Source organism: Limulus polyphemus, unplaced genomic scaffold (assembly GCF_000517525.1).
Source record: "Limulus polyphemus unplaced genomic scaffold, Limulus_polyphemus-2.1.2 Scaffold5868, whole genome shotgun sequence".
Taxonomy (NCBI): Eukaryota; Metazoa; Arthropoda; class Merostomata; order Xiphosura; family Limulidae; genus Limulus; species Limulus polyphemus.
Genome location: NW_013671478.1, coordinates 29,244 through 51,525, shown reverse-complemented (window position 1 = coordinate 51,525; position 22,282 = coordinate 29,244). Strand labels below are relative to the sequence as shown.

Genomic DNA, 22,282 nt, shown 5'->3' with positions numbered 1-22,282 from the left:
GAATGTTTCTGAGGAAGCAAGAGAAACATTTATCATTTTCTTAGTACATTAGTTTTATCCAACAGCGTCATTTCAGAGCAGTCTTCCTCAGTTCCCCTCTTTGTCACCTGCATTTACTCATGTTATCATGAGAAATGTATTACTGTTACTATGAAAGGAGGTTTGATACACCTGTTTCTATAAAGTGTAGGTCGCATTCCATACGGATAACTAAATGTTTATAAACAATACAAATGAGATAAAAAAAACGTTGAATAAAATTGTAAAAAAAATACAAGAATAAAAAACCTAAAGTCGTTTATTTATTCTGATGTAAAGTAAGCCTACCTTAATAGTTGTACATTCAGTAAAACTTTGAAGAGGTATAGCACAAAGATAATGAAGAACAGACAAATTTCTAGTGATGAAAACTATCTAATACGTATCTTCTATTGAAAGAAGTTGGAGAAGAGTAGAATCCACCAATGTGAGAATTTAAACGTTCGATATTTAATTTACCTATTATCTATAAGTAGCAACAATTTGCAACAGGTACTTATTTAGTAGCCAACATCTGAGGAAGTTACAAACTAAGTTTTACTTTTCCCCTGTGTCTACACATCAGCCTTAGCTACTCTATTACTTCCAGCGCCATAACAGTTTCTAACACTTCCACACAACCCGAGTGTTTGAACGAATATCTGCCCTTTGTTTTCGGGAATTGAATGTTGGATTTTAGCGTTGTAAACCTGTAAACTTATCGCTGACCTACCAGGACACAGGTTGGTGAAGCGACAAAGTTACACTGAGTGAAAAGGCTGGTAAATCCAGGATAAAAAGAAAATGTTAAATAATGCCATTTAACCCTCTTGAAGTGTTTTTTTTTATATATTGTTTTTTCAATGACGAAATGAATTAACTTGAAATACAATAATGAACCAGAAAGTGCATTTTATCTATTATCTAAATATTTCAAAAAATAGCATAAATTACTAGCAAAAATATTCAATTGCTGAACGAATAAAACAACAGAAGTAAATTCAATTTCTGAGGAAACGATATTTATATGACGCAATTAAACACATTAAAATATTGCAACAAAATTTATATTTCACTTTACTAGATGTTGTTGCGTTTTTCTGCACAGGGACTGTTCCATATAGTCGCATAAGGTACAATAAAATCATTCACTAAATGATAAGTCTGCAGGCTTACAACACTAAACTGGTGGGCAACGCATTATGTAGCTTTGTGCTTAAAAACATCAAATCCGAGCTATTTGTTGTGTTAGCTGATTATATCTGAAAATCTAGTAGCCTGGTTGAAGAATTACATTCAATTTTATAGGTGCATATTTATCACTAGAGTGCTCAGAAAATGGCGCTTGGCTTGTATGGAATACATAACATTTACTTTTGATAGGCAAAAAGAAAAAAACAACAAAAAACCATCATTTAATGTCTTTAGCAATGGAAATTCTATCATGAGCACCGTTACATAGATCACCGGACAGATCTTGTTGGTGGCTCACTAATTAAAACCTGGGAAATGCTTAGGTACGAAAACCGTTTCACTTACTGACTGAATCTATATAACAATCCTACAGTAACTAACACTGAAAACAAATATCGAAAGTACAATGAGGTATAGAACAATTTCCTGAACTAATCCTAGGATACAAACTTGAAATCTTAGAGACTTACTCATATAGTGGTGGCAACTAATCATACTACTACTACTATGCAACATTTAAGTTGTTCTTACACTATACACTGACAAATATAACCGATAAAGAGTGGATTTTATGTCAATAATCAGTTTTCATTTCATTGGGTTCTCGCAGATTTATCACTTGAACAACTTTGCTTTTTCTAACTTGTAAATGATGTGGATATTTCAAACATAGCATACATCAGTCTTTTCGGAGTAATGTTCTAGATTGCACTTCACTGGTGGCCCGTGGAAACCATCTTCACTGTATATATAAACTCACAAACACGTATTCAGCTCTTTTACCATATGTATTCCTTTTCGCCATATTCACTTAGAAACAGATACAAACATTTCTCTACATTTGTTTGACGCCATATTGAAAGATTACCACTGAAGCCACCAAGATAACGGATTTTCGGAGCAAAGGAACTATCCGTGGAGTGGCGGCGCTGCTCATACATCCTGGAACCGGATTCGCGTGAGGAGCTACAAAAGAAGATAAAATCTTAGATAAGATTACAGCCCTAAAGAAACAAAACAGCTTAATTGTCACACTTTTATACAGAGAAACACCGAGTCTTTGAATGTAATGTAGGTCCCATTTCTTTAAAGGGAAATGAAGAGAGAGATTCAAGTTCCATTATTACCACACTTTCAATCCGAGGTTAATTTAGATTGTCTGTTGTTCAACAAGGGAATGTTTCTTCATGAATTTCTCTTTTTAGTTATTTAAATTATTAGGTGAAAGACGTGAAACTGTAATATAAGGAAAATCCATTAAATAATCTACTTATACTTTATTATTTAAGAACGGCACTGATTTCTAATACAACTATTAATGCATAGTTCTAAGCTTAAAAATACAAAGTCGCATTTTTTTCACATCTGGTTAAACATTTGGTATTTTAAATCTGAACGGCACCTTATGCAACACGAATTAAATGGTCAGGCCAGAACTTCTCTGGTTCAGGAATAGCTGTGAAATGCTGAATATTAGGATGAACTGTTACTATTCTAACACACTCAACGCTGAAAGTGTGGGGCGTGTTCAGCGTTATTGCGGTACAAACGTTGAACCTTCGTATCGCAGCCCAGCGTGTTAACCACTAGGATATTTCCAGTACTCTGCTTAAGAGAAAATGCAGCACAGCAATCATACCACTAAAAATTCAATAATTGGTTGATTCAGTTGTTTGGGCTTATGATTTTTGACAAATCTTTCTAAATTCCTGTTATTTATTTAAGTAATAATGAAGGTTTCTTCCTAATCTTTTAGGCATCATATTTTTGCAGGTTACTCCCGTTAGCAAGATAACTTCCAAATAACACCAGACTTCTGTACATCGTAGGCCTATATACAAAAACAAGATAACTTCCTGCCGTGCTTTAATTTCTGTACAGTAATCAACTACTGACGCAGCCCCCAGTGGCAGTGGTATGTCTACCTACTTATAACCTAATAACAAAACAACAACTACTGACGCAGCCCCCAGTGGCAGTGGTATGTCTGCGGACTTATAACTTAATAACAAACAATAACAAAACAACAACTACTGACGCAAGACTCACTGTTCTTTTTGTTTTTGTATATAGGCCTACGATGTACAGAAGTCTGGTGTTATTTTCAAAGCATTTTCAAAACTCAAAATTCATTTGTGCTTCTGAAATAAAATTTAAAATTATTAATTTAGGATCCTAAACGCGATGATTAACGCAGTAATAATGATGGGTTAAATTTGTAATACTGTTATATTATTTCTTAGGTTGGGACGACGTTTCGATCGATATGCTAAGCAGTCCGTTACAGACTTCAACCCTATACTGTTTCGATGCTGCAAAAAATACCAATTAAACAAAAGTTGTTTTGTTATTAGGTTATAAGTAGGTAGACATACCACTGCCACTGGGGGCTGCGTCAGTAGTTGTTGTTTTGTTATTAAGTTATAAGTAGGTAGACATACCACTGCCACTAGGGGGCTGCGTGAGCAGAGGCTTAGAGTTAGAACCATGTTCTGTTATGAAAGATGTTTACTTAAATAATAATCGGATCTTACTTTTCAATAATTTAATTTAATAATAAAAACACACACACAAATATATATATATACAAATATCAGTCAGTTCCTACTTCTTTAATATCCCTCTTAACAATCAAAACAGCTTGTTTGTTTTGTTTCGGATATTTGCGCAATTCTACATAAGCCATCTCTAATTTTGAATTGAGGAGAAAGGCAGAGAATCCACAGCACTCTTGGGGGTTGATCGTGACTATTATAATCCACCTACGGCCCAAAGTGCAGATTTGCGGTAATGGGACGCGAACCATGGATGCTCGGATGCAAATCCTGCAAGCTAACCACTGTGTTATTCCTGGTCTTCAATCAAACAAAATGCTGATTCGAATATCAGTTGGTTCGTATTTCTTCATTAATCTAATAGCTGACTTGACTTCAAACCATTTATACGTATTATATATATTTAATAGGCCACCCAGTGACACAGCGACAAGGCTGCGGACTTATAACGCTAGAAACCTGGCTTCGATGCCTGTGGTGGGCACAGCACAGATAGCCTATTGTGAAGCTTTGGGCTTATAATATATATACTTACATCAAGTTTGAGCGCTTATAAAGCTTAAATTCGGGGTTCAATCAATGCAGGAGCTCAGTGCAAGTAGAACATTGTGCACATTTGTGCTTAAACAAATATATATATATATATACATTAATTATCTGAGCATTAAGAATTACAAGAAATAATTACCCACATTGCAATAAGTAGAATTTTACTTAGGCGTTATCGTATAATTAATCTTGAGTAACGTTCATGTTTTCAATAAATGTTTGCTTTATAACAAACAGGAATAACATGTTGACTGACAACGAGCAGTTTACTGTAATAATTGTTGGCGAACCATAATTTTTTTTTTAGAATAAGAAGCGTGATTATCACCAAAATAGCGCTAAATATGTTTCGAATCATTCCATTTTCACTGAACCAGTGATACATTCGATATTTAGAAATATTTCTAATTATATTATAATTATAATTAAATGTTCAGATGAACAATGTTTCACTAACTTTGACATCATATAGCAAGCAACGTAATATGTAACTTCACCTGTTTTCTGCGAATCATTGAATCTTTACTGAACACAAATTCATATTTTAAAATATAACAGAAACACAATAACAACTGAATGTTTGAAATGAGACTAAAAAGCATTTGAAAAAAATAGATGTAAATAACATACCGTATAGAGTGCACCACTATATTTATAAAATAATTACTGAATAGTTATTTGATATATTATTGATTCTTAGGCTTAGAGAATCATTGAATACTAATCTCAGTCTTTTTTGTTGATGTATCCATGTAATTAACAGGGTAACGTGTGTGCACGAGTAGGCGGCTTCTTAAACTTCATTAAACTAAGCACCAATGAAATTAGGAGTGAGGAGGTACGGACGATGTCACCATATGTGTAAGGGAGGGATGGATGCATTGCAAAAGAAGTGAAATGGGAAAAATGGATCTGTCATAATTCAGAGCCCAGCAGTGTTTATGGGTTAAGGTCTCGTGTGGGAAATTCGTCCTTTCTTTATAGAATATTAAAGTAGCGGTACCGTCACCTTGTTGAGATTTAATACTTGGCCACGATATTCAAGTTTAGAAAGCATCGCTAGATCTGGACATATGTTTTTTTCTTATTTTAGAATGAAAAACATTCAGGTATTTTGTTAAGTTTGAGAGACATTACATAAAGATAATGAAGAACTCTACTGCCCTGAAAAAAAGAGAATAAATACAAGAAAAAATAAAGTCGACTTTTTATATATTCAGAAGACTTGTTTTAAACTAATTCAGAGCAAGAAACATTTAATTTAAGGACAAATAAATATTTGATCTTGCAGAATAGATTGAAGGTAATATATTCAGATTTGTTTTGAAGAATGAGAGCTAAGTTATGTTTATTATTAGGTTTATTTTTCGTGTGAATTTACCGCAAACTACAAATCGACTTTATCTCAAAGTTTACGAGTTGGCCAGTAATTAGTTGACAGAAGTTACACATTTTTAGTAATCAGTTGACAGAAGTTACACATTTTTAGTAATCAGTTGACAGAAGTTACACATTATTAGTAATCACTTGACAGAAGTTACACATTCTTTTGACGTAGGGCCTAGAATGACCTAATGGTCGTGGTGCTCAATTTGTAATCTGTGGATTGCGGGCTCGAATCCATGCCATCAAACTTGTTCACCCTTTCAGCCGTGGGGCGTTATAATGTGACGGTTAATCCCACTATTCGTTGTTAAAGAGTAGCCTAAGAGTCGGCGGTGGATGGTGATGATTAACTGCCTTCCCTCTAATCGATCACTGCTAAATTCAAAATACATCAAATCAGATCTTTTAACGTGACACACAGATCCTTTCAGAGTTAAAATCAATGAAAGCAGACCAAGATTTTAAAACAAATTCTCATTACTTTAGTAGGGTAAAGTATATACAATTTATAACAGCTTCATTATTGTAACCATTGAAGTTTTAGCGACAGATCTCCCCAAAATGTCGGATTTATTCGGTTTTAAATTAATTTTTTTTACCCTTTTCTTTATATTAATCTGTCCATAGATTTTAAAAGTAGCTGTATAGCTGTTTGTTCGTTCTTTATTGTGAAAAACGTTTTTTCTACTCCTCCAATGAAAATGTTTCTCTTCCTAGAAACTATCTAAATTGAATTTTTCATGAAAATATTTTCCAGAACTCGAAACTTCATTGTTTGTGTTTTAGATCAAAATAAATATTTCACATCATAAGCTGTTAGAACATTTTACCCATAGTAACATATTTAAAAATGAACATTCGAACATTGGATTTTGTGACTTAAAATGTTATTAAAACAGCAAAATGCCTTTGAGAACCTATACACTCTGTATATACAGCATCTGTGTGGCTCTCGCGATCCATCATATTTTTGTGACAAAAATTTCGCAAATCTTTATAGTAACGTTTGAGAGCCACTCTTTCAAGTGGAGTTATAACTGGCTTGGCGAGTCTTGAAATTATTTCTCTTTATCCTCAGCTCGTTATATCTTTCCTGGAGTTATAATTGTTTGAAGTTTGGCAATATGTAAAGAAAACAGTCCGAAATTTGAATAGTCTGAAGATATATGTTATGATTATCAAGAGTAAAATAACACAATCAGACTTAATTTCATTTGTGAATTGGGTTTTTTGAATTAGTAATTTAGAGTTGGAATAACTCATGTGTACGCTATAAACCTAATTTTAATTTTTATTTCTGTACACACTTTTAGCCCCCATACACTGGCCACTTCATCAAGAATCCTCATGTACTATCGTGTTGGACCACCTTTTGTAGCACGCATACACTGGCCACTTCATCAAGAACCCTCATTTAGTATCGCGTCGGACCACTTTTTGCCGCGATTTTAAGCTCGGATTCAGCGTAGCTTAGTTTGCACGATGCTGATGCAAGAAGATATTCTGTTTAATTGCAGTTGACTTATTGAGGAATACAGTTTTGCAAGTGGTCCACAGATGTCAGAAGAGGACTAAAGTGGTGAATGCAATATTAAACTTTATGTCAAGGATGTATAATGACATTGAGATCTGTAGTTGTGTTATGCTCTTCAAATCAATTTTCCACAATGTCAGCGTAGCAGGTTTATTTCAACGTTGTCTTAGAGAATAGTTGTCCATCAGCATGAAAGTATAATATTGTGGAACAAGCATGATCGGCAGAAACATCCAGTTTCATCCCAAACTCATTTATTACCATAAGAACATTACCTACAATATGTATACACACCCAGTCGTTTGCATTGCGAGAGCACAAAAGGACAATCAATATATATATATATATATAAGTGTGTGTATGTATAATGCATATAAAACATAAGGATGAAACATGACTCATCATGTTTTGTTCATACTTTCTACTCTGAGCCTTACTGAAGCCATACTTTTATGCTTGCATGCAAGACAAGCAGAGTTCATATTGATTGGTGGCTACTATACAACAGTTTTTGAATAGTTTTTACACTAGTACGTTGGGAATAGACGAAGAAAATGATCAGTTATACAAGGTCTTAATATGTTATATTTTACAAGCTAGTTCATTTCACTCAGTCTGTTACCAAAAGTTGGCAGTCACAGTTTATCGTAATTTCCTTTCGATTGCCACAGATGATAGATCCTGATGGTAAATGCATCTTAGCAACTAGTAAAAGAAATAAGGGAGACGTTTTCTTAACTGAGTTAAACTATAGGTATAGTAAAGTAACGTTAAAACAAGATTACGAGAAAATGATTATTAACTTCATGGAAAACTAAATAGGAAAATGTAGTTAATGCCAAATATATCTGCAAGATGGCTGCCTTTCCTTTTGCCTTCCGAACAATAAATGTGCAATAAAACGAAAATATCAGTACAAGAACGGTTAACAACATGAACAAATCGCTAATAGCTTGAACGTTTGTGAATTTCGCGCAGTGATAGACTAGAGGAAAAGCAGCTAGTCACAAAGGGGAGCATGTTTGGTGGCATATATTCGAACCCGCGATCTGCAGATTACGAGTCGATCGCTATAATTACCAGGTCATGCACTAATAGCTTTTGTTAAATAAGTAATACCGATTGTTTGTTTGTTTGTTTTGAATTTCGCGCTATACGAGGGCTATCTGCCATCCCTAATTTAGCAGTGTAAGACAGCTAGTCTTACAGGGAAGGGAAGGCTAGCTACGGAAGGCAGCTAGTCATCACCACCCACCGCCAAGTGGCTACTCTTTTACCAACGAATAATGGGATTGACCGTCACATTATAACGCCCCCACGGCTGAAAAGGCGAACATGTTTGGTGTGACGGGGATTCGAACCCGCGACCCGCAGATTGCGAGTCGAGCGCCCTAACCACCTGGCCATGCCGGGCCTAAAGTCTTCATACCGACTGAACTTAGAAAGGCCGTTGCTCGCTCCGATAATCTTCGTCTGACTTATAGAACTGTAATCCCCTTCATTCTTTAGAGACTGACCAAAGATTGGCCGCTTCCTCACCTCTCTCAACTTTATCCTTACACCTAACTTTATAATATTTCTCAACCAATTTTTATCGATGGTTAATAGTAAGTGTTAGTAAGAAAATCCAGTCTGTGATTAACGCTAAAAGAATGCCAAATTCCTTTTAACCTTCAATTGCGCACATTATGCATTATAAAAACACGGTAGAAAAATGTTTTTTGAGTTTCTTATTTAAATAGGTATATATTGCTCTCGCTATGTACTTTGAAAATATTGGTACTTGTTTTAGCGCAAATTTACACAACAGGTTATTTGTACTGTGTCCAGAGCGTGGAGCAAGCCCCGAACTTTAGCCTTATAAGCCTTCAGGCTTATCGCTTAGCCTCCAAAAAACACCCTGTGAATAATAAATAAAAAAAGCTATACTCTTTTAAAACTGCGTCGTATGTATTGTGAATTCAAAGAGAACAGAATAATTAATGTTAGGACGTTTGGCGTTTCAGGCATCACCCTCTGTCTTGTTAAAACAGTGCGCACTAAAAAAAAAAATATATGTGAAAGAACAAAACTTTAATTTCATTTTGGTTAGTTCATAAATCTTTAATAATATGCCTGTTCAATTAGGATTTGTGACCAAGAGAAAAAAAATGCCAGAATTATTTCAAAATGTTATGTTCTCTGTTCTACAAGAATCCAATTAAAAGAAAAGTATACTCTTTCTTTGTGCCCTTTGATGTGTGTGTGTTTCGATTTTAACTCTAAACTAATTCAAATTATTATTTTGCCACACAATTTTAAATATATATATTATTATTACTGCTTATTCCAAACTTATTAAAAGCCCTAGACGGCACTCGGATCGCTTGGTGAGCTCTCACGCAATGTTGAAATCAACGTGTAGTCTTACCTCAATTTTCTTCTGTACATTGAAAATCGACAACGACAAGAAGTGCCCCAGGTAGGATCTTTCTGTCTGTACCGATACTGTGTGCTCTAGACCAGTATAACATCTATGAATGTGTAGTTTGAAAATTGATTAGAACAGCTGTGCTGCTTGCTCACTACAACTCTTCTCTCCAATAAATCTTAATCTGCTTAAGGCAAGTTTGGGGATTTTTCGTGAGGTTTGTTCAATTGAACATGCCGATGACATATGTCACATCTGATTGGTACTTGCTTTCCAAGACGCCGTTTGCTCGAAAACAGTTATTTAAATTCATAACTTGAATCTATGTTTGTTTCGAATTTAATGTTTAACACGGTTAAAAAAAATACGTATTTATTATATTCATGATTTCCAAGAGAAAAATGTCAGGAACCGATTCAAACTTTATAGGTAAATCTTCTAAATAAATTCTGGAAATATGTCTTTGTCTTTTACTGCTGTTACGTTATTGTAAAAATAAAAAAACAATAAAACTTTTTGATGAACCTATTAATATTCAGATTTTAAAACAAAATATTGTTTCTTCCAACAAAGAAAAAACTTATTTTTTTATAAAAACACAAACACGTGTTGATACTTTACGCACCAGGGTAAAGCCTATAAAAATACAAGCAGTCATACTACGCCCAGTAGTTGCAGTGACTTCAGTTATTGATCTAAGTATTGAAATACCGCGTGAGAAGCATGTAGAAATCTATGTTTTGACTGGTCAAGGATACTTCATGCGAAAAATTGCAGCAATACTCTTGTTCAGTAGAAGCTGTGTGCTAGACTCTGGTTTGATTTGTTTGGAATTTCTAGCAAAGCTACACGAGGGCTATCTGCGCTAGCCGTTCCTAATTTAGCAGTGAAAGACTAGAGGGAAGGCAGCTAGGCCTCACCAGCCACCGCCAACTCTTGGGCTACTCTTTTACCAACGAATAGTGAGGCTGACCGTCACATTATAGCGCCCCTCACGGCTGAAAGGGCGAGCATGTTTGGTGGGACGGGGATTCGAACCGGCGACCCTCAGATTGCGAGTCAAGCGCCCTAACCACCTGGCTATGCCGGGCACTAGACTCTGAAGAGGGTACGGGAAACTGGCACTTACAATAATAGAAGTCATCGAGGTAGAAAACTGAAATTACCTTAACATCTTAAGGTATGATTTTTCACAAGTTAACCGACGTTCGAGTACAGATCTTACCAATGACCTTGCTGTAAATACAGGTGTAAATGTTACCTTGAGAGCAGCGAAGCACACTATCACAAAGTGTTTTCAATGAATGTGTAGCTGCTCAAAAACTGCTACTGAGAAGAGGTAACCAACCCAAAAGGTAGTAATGGAAACATTAGAATAAACAAAAATGAAGACTTGTGTTCTTTGCAGATGAACTCAAGTTTGAATTTTTGGGCAACAATCAACAACAGTTTGTTCTATAGTGGACAGGAAAATGGTATCATAGTAAATGTACGATATTTAAAGTGAATTGTGGTGGGAAGGCAGTATATGCAGAAGTTTGGATATGCATCTCAGTAACAACGATGTGCCGGTGATCTACACAAAATTGATGGCACACTGACTGCCGATAAGTACAGATCCATCACTCCAGAGGGCGTTATAAAGTGACGGTCAATCCCATTATTCGTTGGTAAAAGAGTAGCCCAAAAGTTGGTGGTGATGACTAGCTGCCTTCCCTCTAGTCTTACGCTGCTAAATTAGGGACGGCTAGCGCAGTTAGCCCTCGTGTAGCTTTGCGCGAAATTCAAAATAAACAAACAATCCTTTAGTGTATATTTGTAGGTTTGATACTACTAGATGTACTGAACATAAAAATAAAAATAAATAATCGAAAGTTTAATTTTATTAAAAAATTAGTATTCTAATAATTAGGTTTCATTATCATCTTCACATAAAGCACTTAAAGACAATATCAGCAAATTATATGTACGTGTCTGCGATTTCTTTCTCGAAAGACAGAGGAAGTGAACCCTTTTAGAAATAGACTTCATGTTAAGGATAAAACTGAAAAAATGATATTTAATGACGTACTTCCATATGGCTTGAAAAATATTTGCAGGCCAAAGTTGATGGAATGACATATTTCTAGAAACTTCTATTGACTGTTATTGTTAACAGTTTCTTCCTATTCTTTGTGTATGTGCTACATTTACAGCATCCTTAATAATCCTTTTTTTGAATGCATAAGACCAATAAGTAGGTCCTTAAATGAAGTTGCATGTTACTCTTGTGTCTGTGCTACATTTACAGCATCCTTGATAATCCATGTTTTTGAATGCATAAGACCAATAAGTAGGTCCTTAAATGAAGTTGCATGTTACTCTTGTGTCTGTGCTACATTTACAGCATCCTTGATAATCCATGTTTTTGAATGCATAAGACCAATAAGTAGGTCCTTAAATGAAGTTGCATGTTACTCTTGTGTCTGTGTGGGTCTTTAAATGTTATAACGTAAGCTCAGCTTTCAAATTGGTAATTTATTGTAGTTTTATTTTGTATCTAAAGTCTATATTTGCTAACTTGTTTTATTTCAAATTTTATGTTAATTATTTTCAGTTTTCACAGATAAATCTGACGAGTGACGCTTGTGTCACAAACCGGTTGATAGAAGTGTGATATTTCATTAGGACACTTCCAATAAAGTTGAAATTCGTATGAAAACTTTTTGTTTCCGTTTTATTCTATTTTAGAAACGTTATATATATATATATATATATATGAAAATAAACAAAGCATAATATAGATCAACATAGGAATCAATACATGTACTTTCTCTGTCGTCATGATCGACAATAGTAAATGTGTTTACAAAGCAAATGTCGAAGCGTTTAGACGAAAATCGTAAAACAAATACGAACTGGAGTTCCTGTTTGTTTATAAAATTTTGTGTACTAGGAAGGATCTGAGACAGTATGTTAACACTAGGTGGAAGAATAAGTTTCGTAAAGTGGTGAAAATTAAAGAACTTGAGTAAAGAAAGAGAAGGAGAAGAAACGAAAATCTAGAATTCATTGATAGCAATCTAAAAACACAGATCCCCTTGCAAGATCTATAATTTAATACGTACGATAAAATTATAGATTTATTAAAAGAAGCACAGTAATTATTGACTTAAGTAAAAAAAAAAAAAAAAATCCACCAAATACGTTTTAAGAAGTAAAATGAAATTGTTTGTTATTAAGTGCATTAATAAGTTACAAATATTTAGAACAGAACTGTTATTTTGTTATTAAGTGCATTAATAAGTTACAAATATTTAGAACAGAACTGTTATTTTGTTATTAAGTGCATTAATAAGTTACAAATATTTAGAACAGAACTGTTATAATGTTATTAAGTGCATTAATAAGTTACAAATATTATAACGCCCACGGCTGAAAGGGCGAACATGTTTGGTGTGACGGGGATTCGAACCCGCGACCCGCAGATTACGTATTACTTTATCAACTTATTTATCTAACATGTTTGAAAATTGTTTATTTTTTCAAAACTACAACTTCGAGCAAAAATTATATTTCAACAACAGAGATTAATTGTCCTTTATCACGACCTAAAAGGTTGACCCGATTATCGAAATATCAAGTATAAGACCTTATGTTTTACGCTTAGGAGGTAGGTTTCTCGTTGTAAATTATACCTCCACTGAGAGAAACAATATAACTTCAATAAAGGTGAGTGAACAACCGTTAAGCATTATGTAAGTAAGAGGGGCATTACATTTTAATGTAAATACGATTTACGCGAAGAATTGTTGTGGGAAAGAAATAAAAAATACTAACTTGGACTTTTGTTTGTTTGTAATTAAGCACAAAGCTACACAATGGGCTATCTGTGCTCTGCCCATCACGGGTATCGAAACTCATTTTCTAGCGTTATAAGTCCGTACACATACCGCTGAATCACTGGGGGCCTTCACTTGGGCATTGCGTTTTTTAAATATGGGTAAATAGATATCTGCCAAAGTTAGACTTTTCAAATTTTACATATTTTGCGTAACGGACGCTATTTTAAGTCAGGGAATATATTAAACTTATTCCATTTTTTCAAAATATTTTCCACAGTTTTTTCCATTACAACTAGAAGTTTTCAGTACCCTTGGAAATAGATCAAAGATAATAATATTTATTGGAAGCCAACAATTGTGGTGTTTTGTGTATTGTATACAACATGTACGCACGCAAACTGCACATTGAATGTGATATTAAAAAAATATCAAAAACATAATCCTTTTTTCTTCGTGTGGTCGATAACTTTCCATTTTTCGCTCACAACATTACGCCAAACACGTAGTTTAGTTGCTGTAACCTACATACGGATAACCGAAATAGCAACTAACTTGAAATATTAAATAGTAGCGATTGGAATAACACGTTGTTTCCACTGCTATAAATACATGATGAACGATGAGAACTCATCTCTTTAAACCATTAATTACCGCAGGAACGACAATAGTTACATTTAAGGAAACACAGACACTCAATAATGGTTTAATCATTTCTAGTTCCAACCACAGTCATATTACCTTCGCCACCTCCGCTATAAATACATGATGAACGATGAGAACTCGCCTCTTTAAACCATTAATTACCGCAGGAACGACAATAGTTACATTTAAGGAAACACAGACACTCAATAATGGTTTAATCATTTCTAGTTCCAACCACAGTCATATTACCTCCGCCACCAAAGGTGGACGGGGGTTATGTTTTCACCCCTGTTTGTGTGTTTGTCAGCAAGATTTCTCAAAAACGGCTGAATGAATTTCGACGAAAGTTGGTATACATTTGAACTATGACCAAACTTAGAAGTGATTAGTTTTTGGAGGGTCAAGGTCACGAAAATACAAAAAAATATGCCTATCTGTTAACATGGGGACCGATTTTTCACACTATTTTTGCTCTATATCTCAATCAAAAATGATCGGATTTTGATGAAACTTGGTGAAAATATGTAGAATATTATTCTTCATTGTCCTGCTAAAAATGGTCTGCTCTACTGATTGCCCCTCTAGTTCGTTACGAGTTTGAAATAAGGACACGTTGTAGGTATTATATTGCATTCACATTGTAATAGTTTTGTCGGCTCGAAACTCGGGCTTGTTCGAGTGAAACAAATCACCAAACAGCAACTACTTTTCTTGCTAAAGGCTTAATCTGAATTTATTTCCCTACGGAGACCTCATCATGTAGAATGTACTGTGATTGAAAGTTGCTCATCATTCAGTTGGCTCGTGGGGAATGTAGCTGATCATGTAGAATGTACTGTGATTGAAAGTTGCTCATCATTCAGTTGGCTCGTGGGGAATGTAGCTCATCATGTAGAATGTACTGTAATTGAAAGTTGCTTATCATTCAATTGGCTTGTGGGGAATGTAGCTCATCATGTAGAATGTACTGTGATTGAAAGTTACTCATCATTCAGTTGGCTCGTTGAGAATGTAGCTGATCATGTAGAATGTACTGTGATTGAAAGTTGCTCATCATTCAGTTGGCTCGTTGAGAATGTCATGAATCTGAGTCGATACTTATCGACGTGTTGCTTACTTCGCACAAGAAAATGTATTATTATAGCTGTGTTATGCTTTGGAAAACGTTATATTAGTTTATGTATTCTTAAGCTTAATACGTATAAGTTTTACTGTGCAATAACTTAGAAACATTATAATAACTTTCAATACTAAATTATATCTAATCATATAGTAAACAGTGTATTGATACAAATCTTTTGTTGTCAAGCTGGGAAGAAATATTTTTTACTTCGGATAATTTCTAAACAAAATACCATCACCATGATTGCCTGTTTCAGTTAATAAAAATGTTATTGTGAATAGAATTTCAGAATAACGTTTGAAACCGAGGCATTGACGACAAAGTAGGATAATTTCAAAAAGAGACCGAATGTGGCCTGGTGGCTAACGTGTCGGGCTGCGGGTCGTAGGGTCCAGGGTTAAAAATCTGATGCCACACAACAAGCTGCTCGCTTTTAGCTGTGAGCGCTTTCTAAATCTGACAGTAAGTCCCGTTATTCGATTCTAAAGGCCGAACAAAGCTCTTGTGATAGCGGGTGCTACTTACCGACTGCCATTCCACTGGTCAATAATTAAAAATCACAAACTACTGTATCTGAACCATAGGGTTATCTGACTTAGCTGTTTAACTTAAATTAGTATAAGGTGCCTTTAGATTGAATAAATCCAGATTTTTAATATCAAATAGGCTTTTGGAATCAATGGTCGATGTGGTGATGTATTTTCATTTCAACGATTTTTATGATTCTATTTATCAAAATTATAAGCTCGCTTGTTAAACATTCTTCAGGAAATGATGCGTTAGAGCGTTGAACCATGTTGAGTGTAATGGTAACTGTAGCTCAGTCCCCCTGGCCCGCCGTGGCCAGGTGGTTAGGGCACTTGACTCGTAATCTGAGAGTCGCGGGTCCGAATCCCCGTCCCACCAAACATGTTCGCCCTTTCAGCCGTGGGGGCGTTATAATGTGACGGTCAATCCCACTATTCGTTGGTTAAAGAGTAGCCCAAGAGTTGGCGGTGGGTGGTGATGACTAGCTGCCTTCCCTCTAGTCTTACACTGCTAAATTAGGGACGGCTAGCGCAGATAGCCTTCGTGTAGCTTTGCGCGAAATTCATAACAAACAAACAAACAAGCTCAGTCCCAAATAAAAATATTTATTTGTAAACAAAAAGTTTGTTTGTAATTAAGCACAAAGCTACACAATGGGCTATCTGTACTCTGCCCCCATAGGTATCGAAACCCGGATTCTAGCGTTGTAAGTCCGCAGACATAAACAAAAAGAAGTTGCTATTTATAACTGTAGTAGTTAGTTATTTAGCCCCTAAGTGGCTGAGCAGTAAATCTGAAGGCTTATAATTCTAAAACCCAGGCTTAGATACTTATGGTGGGCACAGTACAGGTAGCCCATTGTACGGACTTATGCTTAACAACAAACTGACCAATCAATTTATTTATTTATAAGCTTGCATTTCCAAATCTCTCGCCTTCGGTTTTTTAGCTTAACCTGCATCAAAATACAATAACATTCTCTAAGTCACAATACCCACTAGGTACCTATAAATCTATTTTATAATTGATGTTATTTCCCCAATGTTCTAGTTTATTCTCAATCCGTCTGTAGTGACAGAATGTTTATATACACACCATCATTACACTTACATGCGGGTTAAACTTGTCTGACGATTATTTGTCTGAGCTGTAACTTATCTGCGTTGAATAACATCAGTATGTTTACCTTTACTGTTCCAAATGGAATCTAATTATGTTTTATGTACATGTTTAATCAAGCAAGTTTAGACGAAACACAATCCTGTATCTCCTCTCTCTCTCGATTCGCTAGTTCTGTTCAATGCAAACAACTAGCACAAACCGATTGAATAACTATTTAGCCACACATTCTGTACTTGAATGTGTGGTAGTTTAAACTTGTCACAGGTGTCTCGTTCTCCGGAAACGCTATTGAAGATAATATAAGTATTCTGGTGAAGAACAAACAGGGAAATATTGCAAGCAATTTTTTTTTTTATGAAACTAACTAATCCTATAAGTTGAGAATATTTCAATCATTGAAACTTTATTTCAGAATGTTTAATGAGTGAGGTTTAATACAATTAAACGAGTGCTGGCTTATAACAAGAACACATTAAGCCTGAGAGATGATCAGTCTGAAAGTATACACATTTGTTTTTCTGCACATTTGCGAAACTAATATTTAAAACGTCACAAGTGACAAGGTTCATAATTAATTCTTGAAAGTTTCAAAACTTAAATAATACCATACAGTAAATGCAGCTAGTCAACGGCACTAACAAGACACTTTTTAACTACCTTAACCGAATAGGAGGATTTAAACGTTACTCTTATAACGCATCTATGTTCCCTTGTGAGAACTGCGATCTTGTGGTATCGAGACGCAAACCATGGACCTTCGGATTTTAAGTCCGGCGGAAATTCAAGCTATAACATAGTGAAAAGGATACACAGAAACCTGGTTAAAATTTACAATTAGACTTTGATTTTAAATCACAAAGTTTTGTTCATTATCGCGCTGTCGACGATTTTTAAATGAAATAGGTGCGAGTAAGTACTCGTAGGAGAGTATAATGGTATTTATATCGTCTGGTCGTAGGAGAGTACAATGGTATTTATATCGTCTGCTCGTAGGAGAGTATAATGGTATTTATATCGTCTGCTCGTAGGAGAATATAATGGTATTTATATCGTCTGCTCGTAGGAGAGTATAATGGTATTTATATCGTCTGCTCGTAGGAGAATATAATGGTATTTATATCGTCTGGTTGCATAAGTAAGTAAAACAAGAATAAATACTTTCAGTATATGAAATCATAAACTGCTTAAAACGTAAAAGAAACCAGAATTGGAGGAAATACTAGCGTTTACTGCTATTATAATTAAACATTTAAAAAATGTTGATTTGTAAAATTGTCCACAGAATTATAGGGATTAATTTTTACTTAAAATAGTATCTTATGACCTAGTCTACGTTCTAAACGGTAAACACACACACACATATATATATAAATCAAATTAGCTTTTTCAGCTTCTTTTGGGGGAACAATAGATTCGTATTTTATGTTATAAAAAAGAAGTGAAACTCAAACTAACACCAATACTTGCTATACAGACTGTTAAGGATTGTTGAAATTACTAATCATTGTAACTTTGAAGTCAACATCATATTTATTAGTTTTATAGAATCATCTATAATGTTTGCAGGTCTATATACTTAGTATACGCCAACATGAAGCACAAGTAAACAATGTTTTGGCTAGACTGCAGGTCTATATACTTAGTATATGCCAACACGAAGCACAAGTGAACAATGTTTTGGCTAGACTGCAGGTCTATATACTTAGTATACGCCAACACGAAGCACAAGTGAACAATGTTTTGGCTAGACTGCAGGTCTATATACTTAGTATACGTCAACACGAAGCACAAGTGAACAATGTTTTGGCTAGACTTGCTCATTTTAGTTTGAGAACTTAGAATAAATGTTTTGGTTGAATTTTTTTTTATTTTCAACTAAGCACGTTAGCTGCAAAGCACCAAAACCTAATAATATTAATGTTATGAGAGATATATACTAAAAGGTTGTTAGTATATTTCGAGTACGACTTTTCTTTGCCAAAATACATTTAAACCGTATAATAGAAAATCGTATAACATGTCGCGTTTGGTTTAGTGCTTTGCTGGGAAGCCGAACATGGAGAAAAATTAAAGTTTGAAATTAATCTACAGGCAGCCTATAGGTTTATTGTTTGTTTGTTTTGAATTTCGCGCAAAGCTACACGAGGGCTATCGTCGCTAGCCGTCCCTAATTTAGCAGTGTAAGACTAGAGGGAAGGCAGCTAGTCATCACCACCTACCGCCAACTCTTGGGCTACTCTTTTACCAACGAATAGTGGGATTGACCGTCACATTATAACGCCCCCACGGCTGAAAGGGCGAGCATGTTTTGGTGGGATGGGGATGCGAACCCGCGAACCGCAGATTGCGAATCGAGCGTCCTAACCACCTGGCCATGATAGGTTTATTATACGGGTTATAAGTTACCTACGCTAATCCTTATCTGATTCTTATATGCTTATTTAGTTCATTATACGGGTTATAAGTTAACTACGCTAATTCTTATCTGATTCTTATATGCTTATTTAGTTCATTATACGGGTTATAAGTTAACTACGCTAATTCTTATCTGATTCTTATATGCTTATTTACATATGTACGAATAGAATATGAATAATTTACTCACAAGTCTCCTTCACAAGCTTAGGCAAATAATGCTGCCAGAAAGCGCAATACTGAGCTCGTGGGCCTCGACCAGTCTTTGTAGAGTTAACATCGAGAGTTAAGTACTCTCGACCGTAGGGGGTGTACACAGGCCAATAGATCTTTTCCCATTTTTCACCTGGACCTTGACTTGGCTTTCTGTAGTGAAAATACAAGATATAAGTGAAAAATCTACATAGCAGTAAATAACTAAAAAAATATTTTTAAATTTTTGATTCTTATTTTAAAAAACATTATATGCTATTATGATGCCACAGCACGAACAGATGTTTGTACTGTTCGAAGTATTTGTGAATAATCTTATTCTTCCAGCAATAAGGAATTTTACTTTTGGAATTAAATTAACAGACTCGTTCTTATAAACTGAATGGGCGAAAAACTGTAACTGTTGACAATATTTAAACGCTTGAGTTAATGGTAAAAAAATCCATCTGTGTCCCCAACTCTGTAATTTATGTTTGTTTGTTTTGAATTTCGCGCAAAGCTACACGAGGGCTATCTGCGCTAGTCGTCCCTAATTTAGCAGTGTAAGACTAGAGGGAATGCAGCTAGTCATCACCACCCGCCGCCAACTCTTGGGCTACTCTTTAACCACGAATAGTGGGATTGACTGTCACATTATAACGCCCCACGGCTGAAAGGGCGAACATGTTTGGTGGGACGGGGTTCGAGCCCGCGACCCTCAGATTGCGAGTCGAACTCCCTAACCACCTGCCCATGCCAGGCCCTGTAATTTATGGAATTAGAATTATCAACATGAACGCACGTGGCCTAAGCGACACGGTCAAAACACTAATAAGATTGAAAAATATTTTTTCAAATATTTTTGGAAAACATATTGGAAACTAGTTAAGATGAAAATATTAATGTTTTTTGGAGGGACTGTTATAGTATTTTTCCTAGATAAAACCATCTGTCAAATAACGGTTTAGTTATCACGGAAATAGGAGCTTTTTGGCCAGACCGTTACAGTACTTTCTTATATAGAACTATTTGTCAAATAACGGTTTATTAATCACAGAAATATTAGATTTTTGGACAGACCATTAGAGTACTTTCTTATATAGAACTATTTGTCAAATAACGGTTTATTAATCACAGAAATATTAGATTTTTGGACAGACCATTAGAGTACTTTCTTATATAGAACTATTTGTCAAATAACGGTTTATTAATCACAGAAATATTAGCTCTTTAGACAGACCATTAGAGTACTTTCTTAGATAAATCCATCTGCCAAATAACGGCTTATTAATCACGGAAATAGTATTGGTGTTTTCGAGCTGAACGCACTTTATTCGCACATGGGCTAAACGGACAGGTCAGAAGCCCCTCGGGTTCACGTGTAGTCGTGTTTTGTTTTGAACTATTGACGAAAGGAAAACCAGCCAGTTTTATTGCACGGCTTAGAATGCGAAGCGTGTTAAGCAGCATCATGTATCGAGCACCTGACAATATGAGCCGCAGCCCGACATGTTAACCGTTACGCCACAATAGGCCCCATTCATTATGACTTTAAATTTATTTGTTGATTATCAAGCACAAAGCTACACAATGAGCTACTTGTGCTATTTGAACCATGGAAATAGAAACCTGATGTTTAGCGTCATAGAACCAAAGGCTTGCCGCTGAAAAAACTGGGTGGAGCTTTTTAGAAAAATATATCAAGAACTTTCCACGCTAATTTTTCCAAGCCAGTTCCCTTGGCTGTGGTTTCGCTAGATAATAGAAAAATATATCACGAACTTTCCACGCTAATTTTTCCAAGCCAGTTCCCTTGGCTGTGGTTTCGCTAGATAATAGAAAAATATATCAAAAACTCTTGTAAACATATTTCGAATTTTAATTATTAGTTTACTCGAAAATCATAAGTCTATATCTTTAAGCGATAACAACTGCCGTTTTTATCATAAAACAGAATAATTAATTAGCTTGGAAACTATTGGTGCTTGATATACGGAATTATAAGAGAAAACTGTTCTATTTCTAGATTTTAAAACCTCTTTCTTTCGTGTAAATCGTTCGTGATGAAACAAACGGTTTCTCACAGAAGTAACATTCTTTTTTACACCAGTAAAATCGTTTTACTGTTTTCTTCTTTATGCTGGACAATATGTTTTATTATCTGACAAATCTGTTGGAAAAAGAATATAACTTTTTACACATAAGTGGTTATTTATCTTGTTTTAGCGCAAGGTCACAATTAGTTTACTGCGCTATGTTCTACTAGTGAATTTTTTACACATGTACACGTTTCAATGTAATTATTCAAGAAACACGTGTGAGCTAATTTGTCAAATGTTAGTGTTTCATCTGAAACGTAAAAATTATCATAAGGGAAACCAATTGTTTCCATGTGTGATTATGGAAATTAATTTATGTGCAAAGTGATTATAAAGAAAGTTTCGCAGTACAGCATACCGTATCCCACAAACGGTTAGGCATAGGATTGTTTTTTTTTGTTTGTTTTTTTGGAATTTCGCGCAAAGCTACATGAGGGCTATCTGCGCTAGCCGTCCCTAATTTAGCAGTGTAAGACTAGAGGGAAGGCAGCTAGTCATCACCACCCACCGCCAACTCTTGGGCTACTCTTTAACCAACGAATAGTGGGATTGACCGTCACATTATGACGCCCCCACGGCTGAAAGGGCGAGCATGTTTGGTGGGATGCGGATTCGAACCCGCGACCCTCAGAATGCGAGTCGAGCTCCTTATCCACCTGGCCTTGCCGGGCCCGTTTCATTATCTAATGAG

General features: G+C 35.3%; 1 protein-coding gene across 1 annotated transcript in view; it reads right to left on the bottom strand.

Annotated features, from left to right (window-relative positions):
* Window positions 1-1,243: 1,243 nt before the first annotated feature.
* LOC106473084 (acetylcholinesterase-like) overlaps window positions 1,244-22,282 on the bottom strand; it is a 42,010-nt gene continuing 20,971 nt past the window's right edge. Inside the window, exons 2-3 of the mRNA XM_022401581.1 lie at window positions 19,491-19,666; window positions 1,244-2,178 (exon numbers count right to left, since the gene is read on the bottom strand). Of these exons, the coding sequence (XP_022257289.1) occupies window positions 2,048-2,178; window positions 19,491-19,666 (307 nt within the window). The 3' untranslated portion in view covers window positions 1,244-2,047. The remainder of the gene's footprint in view (window positions 2,179-19,490; window positions 19,667-22,282) is intronic.